The sequence below is a fragment of the Sus scrofa genome, chromosome 7, assembly GCF_054392235.1.
Source record: "Sus scrofa isolate SSC_HxYL_T2T_F1_AM1 chromosome 7, Sscrofa_HxYL_maternal_Yorkshire_Landrace_v2.0, whole genome shotgun sequence".
Classification (NCBI taxonomy): domain Eukaryota; kingdom Metazoa; phylum Chordata; class Mammalia; order Artiodactyla; family Suidae; genus Sus; species Sus scrofa.
The window spans coordinates 76,983,339-76,997,842 of NC_139389.1; the positions used below are offsets into that span (position 1 = coordinate 76,983,339).

General features: G+C 36.9%; 1 protein-coding gene across 14 annotated transcripts in view; it reads left to right on the plus strand.

The window, feature by feature from the left end:
* The window catches only part of HECTD1 (HECT domain E3 ubiquitin protein ligase 1), a 104,025-nt gene that overhangs the window by 84,030 nt on the left and 5,491 nt on the right, over window positions 1–14,504 (plus strand). For 7 of the 14 annotated variants that reach the window (XM_013978136.3, XM_021099877.2, XM_021099878.2 and 4 more), the window contains exons 29-38: window positions 221–377; window positions 4,161–4,383; window positions 6,118–6,172; window positions 6,396–6,578; window positions 6,976–7,183; window positions 7,268–7,353; window positions 7,806–7,933; window positions 10,180–10,381; window positions 11,853–11,990; window positions 12,954–13,561. In XM_013978136.3, coding sequence (XP_013833590.3) covers window positions 221–377; window positions 4,161–4,383; window positions 6,118–6,172; window positions 6,396–6,578; window positions 6,976–7,183; window positions 7,268–7,353; window positions 7,806–7,933; window positions 10,180–10,381; window positions 11,853–11,990; window positions 12,954–13,561 — 1,988 coding nt within the window. The remainder of the gene's footprint in view (window positions 1–220; window positions 378–4,160; window positions 4,384–6,117; window positions 6,173–6,395; window positions 6,579–6,975; window positions 7,184–7,267; window positions 7,354–7,805; window positions 7,934–10,179; window positions 10,382–11,852; window positions 11,991–12,953; window positions 13,562–14,504) is intronic. The other 7 variants (XM_021099880.2, XM_021099881.2, XM_021099882.2 and 4 more) reach the window with 1 other exon arrangement.

The following is a 14,504-nucleotide window of genomic DNA, read 5'->3' on the forward strand; positions in this document are numbered from 1 at the left end:
AGAAAGTTCACAGGAATTTGCAAAGATTGAAAGGTCCTATGTGCCCTTTGTCCAGTTTCTTTCATTGATTACATCTTACATACTTAGAATACAATAGCAAAACCAGGAAACTGACATTGGTACTGTTATGTGTGTGATTCTTTTCATTTTTATCACATGTGTAAATGTGTATAAGCACCACTAAAGCTACTTACTTTTGATACACTTAAATCATTAATAGGAAGAAGAAGAGTATGAAACTAAAGGGGGACGCCGGAGAACATGGGATGATGATTATGTGCTAAAGCGGCAGTTTTCAGCTTTGGTTCCTGCTTTTGATCCTAGACCTGGTCGTACTAATGTACAGCAGACAACTGATTTAGAAATTCCGCCCCCAGGTATAATATTTTGGTGTTTGTGATTTAATTTTAATAGATATCAAGTCAAGTAGTAGTGTATGGTTTTAAAAGTAATGTACTACTTGTATATGCAGGTTATAAATAAAAGGTTTCAGGAAAAACTATAATCAGCCACAAATCCTTAAAAAAAAAATGCAGATTTTTTTTTTTTTTTTGGGGGGGGGGGGTCTTTTTAGGGCCATACCCGCAGCCTATGAATGTTCCTAGCCTAGGGGTCAAATCAGAGCTTCAGCTGCCGGCCTACACCACAGCTACAGCAATGCCAGATCCAAGCCTTGCCTACAACCTGCACCACAGCTCATGGCAAAACCGGATCCTTAACCCACTGAACGAGGCCAGGGATCAAACCTGCTTGCACATGGATCCTAGTCAGATTCATTTCTGCTGAGCCACTATGGGAACTCCTGCAGATTTTTTTAAAGGAACAAATAAAAGTATTTTAGTTTTTATTGAAGTATAGTTGATTGACAGTGTTTATTAGTTTCTGGTATACAGCAAAATGCTTCAATTATAATACATATATTTATATTCTTTTTCAGTCTTTTTCATTGTGATTTATTAAAGAATACTGAAAACAGTTCCCGTGTTGTACAGTAGGACCTTGTTATATTTTATGTATAGTAGTTTATATCTACTAAAACTATTGAAACTCCTAATTTATCCACTTTATCTGAAACTCCTAATTGATCTATCCCCCACCCCCTTTCCTCTTTGGTAACCATAGGTTTATTTACTCTGTGAGTCTGTTTCTGTTTCGTAAATAAGTTCATTTGTGTCATACTTTAGATTCCCCATATAAGTGTTATCATACATTTTTTGTCTTTCTCTGAATTATTTCAGTTAGCGTGATAACCTCTAGAGCCATTTGCTGCAAATGGCATTATTTCATTCTTTTCTATAGGTTAATAGTTTTCCATTGTATATATGTACCACATCTTTTTTTGGGGAGGGGGATTGAAAATTTTGAGCCATCTTTTTGTGGTTGTTTTTCTAACAGAATGTATTATTATTAGTATTACTCAGTGCATTTTATAACATTTATAGTTGTACAGTGATCATCACAACCAAATTTTAGAGCGTTTCCATCCCAAACCCTCAGTGCATTCCCCCCATTCCCCAACCTGTCTCCTTTGGAAACCATAAGTTTTTCAAAGTCTGTGAGTCATTATCTGTTCTGCAAAGAAGTTCATTGTGTCCTGTTTTTAGATTCCACATGTAAGTGATAGCATTTGATGTTGGTGTTGCATTGTCTGACTGACTTCACTTAGCATGTACCACATCTTCTTTATCCATTCCTCTATCAGTGAACATTTAGGTTGCTTCCATGTCTTAGCTATTAAATTACAGTATTTTAAAAACATACTATGTTTTCTACTTGTATAATGTTAAGCAAGGACTCACTTAAAGGTAGATAATTTACTTAAAGGGTCAGAACTGATAAGTATTACTCCTATTCAAATTTTACTTCGGAAAGCTATATGGAAGTTCCTGTTGTGGCTCATTGGGTTAAGAACCCAGCATAGTCTCTGTGAGGATATAGATTCGATCCCTGGCCTTGCTTTGTGAGTTAGGGATCTGGCATTGCCATAAGCTGCCACATAGATCCCAGATGCAGCTCGGATTCAGTGTTGCTGTGGCTGTGGCATAGGCCTGCAGCTGCAGCTCTGATTCAGCCCATAGTCCATATGCCGCAAGTAAAGTCATAAAAATAGAAAAGTGAAAATCTATATAATGGTTTTAGTTATGGCCTCTAGTATCTGTCAGCCTGGGTGACACACCCTTTCTTAGAACTGTATTTTGGGTGTGGTAGGTACACTAATGGCCTCCCCAAAGATACGTAGCTCCCATCCTCCAGAATCTGTTAATATTGTCACTATAAGTTAAGAAAAGATGTGGTTAAGAATCTTGAGATGGGGGCATTCCCATTGTGGCTTAGCAGGTTAAGAATCCGACTAGTATCCATGAGGATGTGGGTTCTATCCATGGCCTTGCTTAATGGGTTAAAGGATCCAGCATTTGCAGCATATGCTGAAGGTGTGGCCATGAAACAGTGGGGAAAAAAAAAGGAATCTTGTGATGGAAAAATTACCGAGATTATGGTTGAACCCAGTGTAAATCATTAGTGCTCTCTTTAGACAGAGCAGGAGGGCCAGACTCAGAGAAGGAGGTTGACAAGAAGCAGCAGCAGCAGCTATCGGAATGATGAGGGGCCATGAGCCAAGGAATATGGGAGTGCTCTGTATGCTATAAAAAGGCAAGGAAATGAATTCTTTCCTAGAGGCTCCAAAAGGAACCAATGCCTTGTCAACCCATTTTAGATTTCTGGCCTCTAGAATTATAAGATAATACGTTTGTGTTGCTTTAAACCATTCAGTTTGTGGTAATTTGTTAGAAAAGCAATAGGAATCTATTACTGTGGGCAAATCCCCTAATCTCTGTAAGCCTGACTTTACACAGACCCCATCTCTTATGTGGGAGAAATGATAGTCCTTGTTTGACAAGGTAATCGGAAGGATTAAGGTAAAATGTATAAAGCGCATCACATGGTACGTGATGTGTCTCAATGAATATCAGCTATTGTAATCAGTGTATTATTCTTAAAGAAGACTTAAATGTTAAGTGTGGATTGTACTTACTTGATAGATATCTATGTTAACATGAAAGTAAGTACACTTTGTGTTATAATGTGAGGTATGTAATATATAGTGGTGAGAATGGGTATGAATCAAGATGTCCCTAGGTCCCTTCAAAAAGGAAAACGTATTCTAGGGAGTATAAATAAGTACACATTTTTGATAGAGCTTTTTGGCAATACATTTCGTATTTTTATTACTACAAAATTTACTGCCACACTACTACAAAGAAGTTTTAGCCCTGCACCCAGATTTGTATGCATTGATGATTACAGAAGTATTTTCAAAATTTAGACATGATCTTCATTATGTCTAATAACAAGTATGGTTCAATTAAGGTACAAGGTGATGTCATGCAGTGAATAAAGTACTACCTTATAAGACTCGATATGAGGAAAAGATTCCTGAGATTTAAAAAAAAGGCATTCCTGTTGTAGCTCAGTGGAAACGAATCTGATTAGCATCCATGAGGACACGGGTTCAATCTCTGGCCTTGCTAAGTGGCTTAAGGATCCAGCATTGCTGTGAGCTGTGGTGTAGGTCACAGATGTGGCTTGCATCTGGTGTTGCTGTGGCTATGGTATAGGCTGGTGGCTATAGCTCTGATTCAACCCCTAGCCTGGGAACCTCCATATGCCACAGGTGTGGCCCTAAAAAGACAAAAAAAAAAAAAAAAGAGTACATAACCAAATACACCATGAACCTGATTGTATTTGTGTGTGTATTTGCCTCATAACACATTCACTCACTGTGAGCAAAAGGGTTGACAGATCTTTAAAGGAGTGTGTGGTTTTCTCTGGATGTAGGATTATGAATAATTTTAATATTCTTAATTATAAAATACAGTGTTGTAAAATACTCATACAGTTGGCCTGTCTTTCCTAATAAAAACAAGAGATTCTTATAATAGGCATAAATTCTACTCTGGTACTCTGTCTTTTAAGTAACCTAGGTGTATTATTCTTATTTTAAAAAAACAAAAATGTTGAAACGTTGAGGCCAGTAGCTGACATGTTTAGCTGATATATGGCAGAAAAGTCTAGATTTCTTGTAACCTTGTCTCCTGGTGCAGTGTTCTTTCTGAACTGCTTTTTAGTGTAATTATTTTTCACATCTTCCATGTTTTTAGGAACACCTCATTCAGAGCTCTTGGAAGAAGTTGAATGTACTCCATCACCTCGATTAGCCCTCACTTTGAAAGTAACAGGTCTTGGAACAACTCGTGAGGTTGAATTACCACTCACTAATTTCAGATCAACCATCTTTTACTATGTACAGAAACTGCTTCAGTTGTCCTGTAATGGCAATGTGAAATCAGATAAACTTAGGCGTATTTGGGAGCCAACATACACGTAAGAGATTTTAACTTAATATTTTAGTTAGATATTTTCATAATTTATGAGATAAGAATTATTACATTTCTATATTTTGTATTACAAGAACAGAAAAGATTTAGTTATACTTGTTTAAAGGAATAGACAGGAGCATTTTTGACTCCTGATGTAGGAAGATTAAGACTTCTAACTGGAAGGAACTTTAAAAATAACCTGGACTACTTCCTTCTGTAATAATCGCTGAACTCTGATTGGGATTGTGTGTAAAGTAGTAAATATTTTCATTTATTTACTTTGCAATCTGTTAGTTAAGCCTACTTCTCTTTGTTCATTCATTCATTCAACAAATAATTATCTATGACCTTGGGCAAATGTACTTAATATTTGAGGACCTCACTTTTCTAATTTGTAAAATGAGAGTGGTTGTGAGGAATCAATGAATTAATGTATGTAAAGTAGATTCAGTACTGTCTGGAATGTAAATGTGCTCAGTAAGTATTACCTATAATAATATATACTATGATTATATGTATAATTGTAACATCATAGTCATCCTTGTATAACTTTTTTTTTTTTGGTATAACTTTACTTTTGTTAGTTTTTTTTCTGATATTCTGTTAACACCATTGATAATCTTATATAATGTCCAATAAAGTAATCTGGAGCCTTTTGAGATAAAAAAGAACATCATCGTGACATTCTCCCCCTTTCATTTTTTATTGGCATGTAAAATTGATGACAGGAGACAAATGAATAAATAATGTTGATTACTAAAAAAACAAAGGAAAAGAAGAAACCAGTAACTGAGATATATATGTTAATTAGCCTGATTATGGTAACCATTTCACAATGTATTTGTATATCAAATCATCAAACTGTATACCTTAAATATATATATACAATTTTTCATTGTTGAACATACATACCCCAGTAAAAGTTTTTATTTAGTTAATTTATTTATTTTTGCTTTTTAGGGCCGCACCCCGTGGCATATGTAGGTTCCCAGGCTAGGGGTCTCATCGGAGCTACAGCTGCTGACCTACGCCACAGCCACAGCAACGTCAGGTCCAAGCCACGTGTGCAACCTACACCACAGCTCACAGCAACGCTGGATCCTTAACCCACTGAGTGAGGCCAGGGATTGAACCGGCAACCTCATAGATGCTAGTTGGATTCATTTCCGCTGAGGCATGACGGGAACTCCAAAAGTTTTTAAAGAAAATAAAAATACCTTGACTATACCAAAAAAAAAAATACCACATTGGGGCTGGTCTCTCAAGGATCTGGTTCTCCATTAAAATAAATTCAGCATTCCTTAAAGTTCAAAAAAATAAATACGTAAAATATAATTTGATCTCAGTTGCCTAACATGAATGTAAGGACTCTTGTTCATTATTCTCATCCTTCTTTCCATCCAGAAACAGATATAGATATATCTCATTTTAATTTTACAACATATGGGTTATAGTACAAGATATAGTATATTCATATATTTAAAAGTTCTCGGTTTGATTATGTTTTCTTTGCAGTGCTAAATGTATAAATCATAACTTTTTCATTAATATGATTTCTGCTACTTTTCCCTGTGTTTAACACATGAAAATTTTTTCTTATAAACTCCCATGAATTCAGTATTTAATGGGCTAATGAATGACCTTGTTCATATATTTTTTTAAGACTTAAAGCCTTACTGGAAATACTACAAATAAAATTTGATTTATGAATTAACTTGAATAATATCTTCATATTTAGAATTATGTACAGAGAAATGAAGGATTCTGACAAAGAAAAAGAAAATGGAAAAATGGTAAGTTAATTTTAGAAAATGGATCTTTTTCTTGGCTGCTTAGTAATGGAATAGAAAAGCAAAGAAAAACTAACACCGTGTTTCAGTTGAACAATTGCGAGAGAGATCAACATGAGCTTCTTTATGTTAAATGCATGATCTTAAAGCTACATTATGTAGTGCATGTGAAATAGCATAGACTTTATAATCAGGACAGACCAACATTTGGTTTTTGCAATTGTAGGGTTGTTGGTCTATAGAGCATGTGGAACAGTACCTTGGCACTGATGAATTACCAAAGAATGACTTGATAACCTACCTGCAGAAGAATGCAGACGCCGCTTTCCTGCGCCACTGGAAATTAACTGGCACTAATAAAAGTATTAGGAAAAACAGAAATTGTTCTCAGCTCATAGCTGCATATAAGGTATATATATTGGCATCAAAATACTATTTTAATTGGGAATGGCTTTATGCTTTGTAGCTTTTTAAATATTCTTAAGGAAGAGCAGTTCATGGGGATGAATGAACTAAAAAATGAAGTTGAATTAACATTGTTAATATGCCAATGCTAAAATTTCACATATGGTTTGTGGCATCAGATCTAAGTACATAGTTTTAACTGTGGCTTATAGTGGTTATATTTTATTTGACGATTTCATTGGTTTAGAACACATGGAGTTTTTACTTGAGTGATACTGTTTTTATTTTAAAAAGAAGGCAGTTCTTTGAAAATACCAGCCTTTTCACATTAATACTAATAGAATGATACATTGTTTTTCTTAAAAATGATTAATGGCTAGTTTTCCTAATTGTTTCTATAGGACTTTTGTGAACATGGAACTAAGTCTGGGTTAAACCAGGGGGCCATTTCTACTCTTCAAAGTAGTGATATTCTTAACTTGACAAAAGAACAACCTCAGGCCAAAGCAGGCAATGGACAGAATTCTTGTGGAGTAGAAGACGTCCTTCAGCTTCTGCGTATTCTGTATATAGTTGCAAGTGACCCTTATTCAAGAATATCCCAAGAAGGTCTGTAAGAAGCCCTGTTTGATTTCTATGGCATTTTTAAAAGCAAATCAGTTTATATTTTTACTGATTTTATTACTTTTACAGAAGGTGATGAGCAGCCTCAGTTTACTTTTCCACCAGATGAATTCACTAGCAAAAAAATCACAACAAAAATTTTGCAGCAAATTGAGGTAATAAAACTAGACAGTTGAACTCTTCAATCTTTTGGACTTTGAAAGTATTCCCTCTGCTTTCTTTTATACCTCCCCCCATCTCTCCTATTAAGAACTGCTCCTTGGAGTTCCCGTCATGGCTCAGTGGTTATCGAATTTGACTAGGAACCACGGGGTTGCGGGTTCAATCCCTGACCTTGCTCAGTGGGTTAAGGATCCGGCGTTGCTGTGAGCTGTGGTGAGGGTTGCAGACTCGGCTCGGATCCCGCGTTGCTGTGGCTCTGGCGTAGGCTGGCGGCTGCAGCTCCGATTGGACCCCTAGCCTGGGAACCTCCATATGCCATGGGAAGTGGCCCTAGAAAAGGCAAAAGAAAAAAGAAAAAAAACAAACAAAAAAAAAAAACAAAAAACTGCTCCTTTATGTCTTTTAAAATAATTGTCTTAAGACATTGTTATTTGTGAATTTGCAGGAACCATTGGCATTGGCAAGTGGCGCTCTTCCAGACTGGTGTGAACAACTAACCAGCAAGTGTCCTTTTCTAATTCCGTTTGAAACTAGGCAGCTTTACTTCACATGTACGGCGTTTGGTGCATCCAGGTAGGAAGTGTATCTTTTTATATTTATGAAATAAATGGTTCATTCTTTTCTTTCTTTTCTGTCTGTCTGTCTTTCTTTCTTTCTTTCTTTCTTTCTTTCCTTTCTTTCCTTCCTTCCTTCCTTCCTCCCTCCCTCCCTTCCTTCCTTCCTTCCTTCCTTCCATTTTTTTTGCTTTTTAGGGCCGTACCTGTGGCATATGGAAGTTCCCAGGCTAGGGGTCAAATCAGAGCTATAGCTGCTGGTCTGTGCCAGAGCCATAGCAACGCGAGATCTGAGCCATGTCTGCAACCACAGCTCACAGCAACGCTGGATCCCCAACCCACTGAGCAAGGCCAAGGATCAAACCCGCATCCTCATGGATACTAGTTGAATTTGTTTCTGCTGCCACCACAATGGCAACTCCCAGGAATAAATGTATTTTTTAATGTTTTATATAAACTCAAAATGTACTTTATATCAAGACTGATGGAGGGAATATATTGTTTTCTTATAAAGAGTTGTCAACATTTAAACATTTTTTTGTTTTTGGTTGGATATATATGCTCTTTTACAGTAGTGTAAGTACTGTGTTTTCCATCAGCTAGCATTTATTGTACAGTACTTCAGCAGCTTACATTAATTATTAGATGCTGAAATTCCTAAGAACACAAAATTTAACGCTTGCAAGTAGCTTTGATAACATTGAAATATATCTTTTGACCATCATTTTTCTTTTACACCATCTAACATGCTACATATTTTACTTTTTATTTTTCTGTCTCCTTGACTAGATGAAAGTTTCAGGAGGGCAGGAATTTCTGGCAGTTTTGTTCACTGCTCTGACTATTTTGTATATAGCACATTGTAGGTGCTCAGTAAATATATATTTTTTTATGTCGATAAATATTTGTTGAATTATTGAATATCCAGAGTACTTTCAAAGTAAATGTAAAAAAGGTATAGTTTAATATAATTTAAATGGAGCTGCCTGTTTCCCTGATGTGTTACATTGTTGTACCATTTCATATCATTTACCAAGCATTTGTATATCTAGAACTATAGGCCTGTTGTGATAAATAGCATTATGATTTCTATTTTATAGACGAGGAAGTTGATTTTAAAAAGTACATAGCTGGGGTTCCCGTCGTGGCGCAGTGGTTAACGAATCTGACTAGGAACCATGAGGTTGCAGGTTCGATCCCTGGCCTTGCTCAGTGGGTTGAGGATCCAGCATTGCCGTGAGCTGTGGTATAGGTCACAGATGCGGCTTGGATCCTGCGTTGCTGTGGCTCTGGCGTAGGCCGGTGGCTACAGCTCCAATTGGACCCCTAGCCTGGGAACCTCCATATGCTGAGGGTTTGGCCCTAGAAAAGACAAAAATACACATGAAAAAAAAAAAAAAAGTACGTAGCTGATTGGCCTGAGATTACCAAAAAATTGTAGCTCACATGAGAGTAGCTGTTTCATCTTCTTATTCTTAGTTCAAGATTCTTTGTCCCACCCTAGATGGGTTAGCTCTGCTTTGTTAAAAAGAAAATATTTCACAGTCACAGTGCTCTTCATTGGTGGTTTTCAGTTTATATCACAGTAATAAAACTAGCTTAACCATTTTTTACTTCTTCTGATTTAGGAAATGTTTGTTTACATTTTTATGTATTATGAATTTGTCTATATCTTTATGTGTCTGTGGAGTTGGACCACAGACCTTTATTTTGATCTGTTAATTGCTAAAATGAAGAGGGAAAATAGAGACTCAGTACTTTCTCTCTTTGTTTAAGGAAGATTATATTAAAAAAGGCTTATCCATTTCAACAAGAGAGGGGAGTTCCTGTTGTAGCTCAGAGGTAACAAATCTGACTAGTGTCCATGTGGACGGGGTTCAATCCCTAGCCCCGTACAGTGGGCTAACTATCCAGCATTGCCGTGAGCTGTGTTGTAGGTTGAAGATGCAGCTCAGATCCCAAGTGGCTGTGGCTGTGGTGTAGACCAGCAGCTGCAGCTCTCATTGGACCCCTAGCCTGGGAACTTCCATATCCCGCATGTGCGGCCCTAAAAATAAAAAAAAAAAAAAAAAAAAAAAGACTATATTTTAACAAGAGAGGAAGGTAATAATTTATGTAATAAAAAGGGATCAGTATATTTGATAATCTGATAAAATACTATTTTTAAAACATTCTTAAATCTCTGAATTTTGTTGCTGGTTTAGTAGTATTTTCAACTATTGCTGTATGTATGCTACAGCTACATAGATTTTTTTTCTATTTCAGAGCAATCGTGTGGTTACAAAACCGACGTGAGGCCACTGTAGAAAGAACAAGGACCACAAGTAGTGTAAGACGAGATGATCCTGGAGAGTTTCGAGTTGGTCGTCTCAAGCATGAAAGAGTGAAAGTTCCACGTGGTGAATCACTGATGGAGTGGGCTGAGAATGTCATGCAGATACATGCAGATCGGAAATCAGTTCTTGAGGTATGTTTTCTTTTAGTGTGCGCAAATGACAATTAGAGAAGCAGGCTGTGTTTTCTACTGCATAAAAACTGCATTAGATAGAAGTATAGAGGGGTTTCTCTGCCCTCTATCCAAAGGCCTTCTCCTTTGGCAGGACATCTATCAACTCACCTCCTCAGGGGTCAGGACCACGTGTCTTAATGAGCAGTAGAGAATATCTTCGCTCTTGAAGTGGGAAAGAACTGGGTCTATTTGAAGGCCACCCCTCATCAAGCCTCAACCAAATAATAGTACTTACAAAGAATTCTTTTTGATACTCCAGATTTAACCTTTATATTAAGCTATGCTACTAGATGTCTGCCTTTTTGGAGCACACGTTTTGGAATATTGTTTCACTTAAATTGTACTTGAGTCTGTATTGAGATGCTGTCGCAAATGGCAGTATGAAATTCAGTATACTTACTATAGAGATGTTATTGTGGGCATTGTTGATTATATCCTATATATGTGTTATTCCTTATATATGAGAGAAAAACGTCTTCTGGCACAGTTGTCAACCAGCTGGTTTATTTTTTGGATCATATACTTTTCATAACAAATATAACATCTCTAGAAAATTTATAAGGCTTAGGGCTTTCACTTTAAAATTTCTTGGCCTTCATCTTACTTTTCCTACCCATATATTTCTGTAACCTAAATAATCCTCTATTATTATTATTATTTCTTCCATGCACTGTATGTTTTTGTAAGCTGCCTCAAATAATTTTTGGAATACATGGAATATGGATAAAAACCTTTGAAGTGATTGCCTAAAGTCAGCAATAGGTAGAAGATGGAGTTCCCGTCGTGGCTCAGTGGTTAATGAATCTGACTAGGAACCATGAGGTTGTGGGTTTGATCCCTGGCCTTGCTCAGTGGGTTAAGGATCCGGCGTTGCCGTGAGCTGTGGCGTAGGTTGCAGATGCATCTCGAATCTGGCATTGCTGTGGCTCTGGTGTAGGCAGGCCGGCTACAGCTCCGATTCGACCCCTAGCCTGGGAACCTCCATATGCTGTGGGTGTGGCCCTAGAACAGACAAAAAAATAAATAGGTAGAAGAGAGTAGGATTTGGTGTCATGTAGACACACATACACACACACACACAGATCTCTATACCATCATTTCCTCAAGCAAATGATGTAACCTCTTTATATGAAATTTGGTTCCTTTGGTGTGAAAAGGAGATAAGCTATTTTATAGGGTCGTGAGAACTATATTGATGTATCAACATTGTTTTACCATGGTGTTTAAATATGGAATTGTGTACAGCAAATCAAATATCTCTTCTTAGAAAAACTAGATTAAAACTTCTATGTGGCTTGTACTGCTGCTATTTTTTTTTTTTTTTTTAAAGGTATATTACAGTAGGAGTGGATTTGGGGAAGCATGGGATCTTTTGAAAAAAAAAATATTTTTAAGCTTACTTTCCCTCAATTTATTTGTTCATGTTTAGGTTGAATTTTTAGGAGAAGAAGGAACTGGCTTGGGTCCCACATTAGAGTTTTATGCTCTGGTGGCAGCAGAATTCCAGAGAACTGACTTAGGAGCTTGGCTTTGTGATGATAACTTTCCAGATGATGAATCTCGTCATGTAAGATTTATTTTCCATTTTGTGATTTGATTTGCAGTTCTGCTTTTAGAAAGTTAAAAATAGGGAGCTCCGGGAGTTCCCATCGTGGCGCAGTGGTTAACGAATCCGACTAGGAACCATGAGGTTGCAGGTTCGATCCCTGCCCTTGCTCAGTGGGTTAATGATCTGGCGTTGCCGTGAACTGTGGTGTAGGTTGCAGATGCAGCTCGGATCCCGTGTTGCTGTGGCTCTGGCGTAGGCCGGTGGCTACAGCTCAGATTCGACCCCTAGCCTGGGAACCTCCATATGCCGCGGGAGCGGCCCAAGAAATAGCTAAAAAGACAAAAAAAAAAAAAAAAGACAAAAAAAAAAAAAATAGGGAGCTCCCATCGTGGCTCAGTGGTTAACGAATTGGACTAGGAACCATGAGGTTTCGGCTTCTATCCCTGGCCTTGCTCAGTGGGTTAAGGATCCAGTGTTGCTGTGAGCTGTGGTGTAGGTTGCAGACTTGGCTAGGATCTGGGGTTGCTGTGGCTGTGACATAGGCCGGCAGCTGCAGCTCCCATTGGACCCCTAGCCTGGAACCTCCATATGCCGTGGGCATGGCCTTAGAAAAGACAAAGACAAAAAAAGAAAGTTAAAAATAGGTTATGCTTTCAGAATGTAAGCCAGGTTTTCTGACTCTCCTTTCATTATTGATTAATACTGATACTGTTGTTATTTTTGGGCACAGCATGCAGTGGCTTCATGTGGGATCTCAGTTCCCAGAACAGGGATTGAACCTGGGCCGCAGCAGTGAAAGCCCTGAATCCTAATCACTAGACCACCAGGGAACTCCCTTATTAAAATGTTTTTAAAGGATAAAATTTAGTCACGGAAACCTATTTTATAAAATGTATTTATAGATATTTCTGTATAGGTAAATTAAGATGTTTGTTTATGAATCTTTTAATTTTATTTATACTTCTCCCTCTAAAAAATTAGGTTGATCTTGGAGGTGGATTGAAACCTCCTGGGTACTATGTGCAGCGATCATGTGGATTGTTTACAGCTCCATTTCCACAAGATAGTGATGAGCTTGAAAGGATCACAAAACTCTTTCATTTCCTTGGAATTTTCTTGGCCAAATGCATTCAAGACAATAGACTTGTGGACTTACCTATTTCTAAACCTTTCTTTAAACTCATGTGTATGGGTGACATTAAAAGCAATATGAGCAAACTGATTTATGAGTCACGCGGTGATAGAGACTTACACTGTACTGAAAGTCAGTCTGAAGCCTCTACAGAAGAAGGACATGATTCACTCTCAGTAGGAAGCTTTGAAGAGGATTCAAAATCAGAGTTTATTCTAGATCCCCCCAAACCAAAACCCCCAGCTTGGTTTAATGGAATTTTAACTTGGGAAGACTTTGAACTAGTAAACCCCCACCGAGCCAGATTTCTGAAAGAAATTAAAGAGCTTGCTATCAAGAGGCGCCAGATTTTAAGCAACAAAGGTCTTTCTGAAGATGAGAAGAACACAAAATTACAAGAACTAGTGCTGAAGAATCCATCAGGTTCTGGGCCTCCACTTAGCATAGAGGACTTAGGGTAAGCTTTATGTATATACATTATCCAGCCTAAGTTGTGAATCTTTGGTTCCTTTGCTCTAATTTGTAATATATGAATATACAATGTCTGTTAAGAACAATAACATGCTACAGGAAATGCTGATTTTTGATTTGTTAATATTATAAACATAGTACCATAATATAGTTTATTAATCATCAGGTATCTGAAAGATTATCTGATTTACCAAATGTGATAAGTGTATGTATCTTGTGTAAAAAGTCCAAGGCTAATAATATTTTGACAAACATTTATTTTTTAATTTTTAAAAATTTTATTTTCCCAATAGATTATTTTTTTTTCTACTGTACAGTATGGTGACCCAGTTACACATACATGCATACATTCTTTTTTCTCACATTATCATGCTCCATCATAAGTGACTAGACATAGTTATTTTGACAAATTTATTAGATAATGTATGTAGACTACTTGAAGAAGCTCAGAATAGTTTGCTTTGTATGTAAGCCTTATCCCCAGAGACAGCATTAACTAAATTCAGATCTTTTGATATAATTCTGTTAATTTATATACATGTCATTATTATACCCTTGCTATGTTTAGCGGTGATTTTGGATTGACTACAGTGCTTTGCTTTCTTTCTTTCCCTTCTTCATCCCTTGATGATAATATTGAAAAGTTATATTTGATAAGTTGTTGTATATTCCAGGTTTGATTTGAGATGATAATAACAACAGAGCATGAATAATTTTAAAGCAATAGTTTCTTTTCGCAAAAAAAAAGCCAAAAAACCTTATAAATATGTTGCCACCATAATTAATTGCAAAAATCTTTAGTTCATTATTTTTGTGCCCTAAGGAGGAAATAAAACATAGAAAAGTGATGTTTTTTGCAGCCTTTGAAAAACTAGGTTTGGTAACCAAACGGTTTTTGTACACAGGCTTTTACATTTATCAAGACCCCA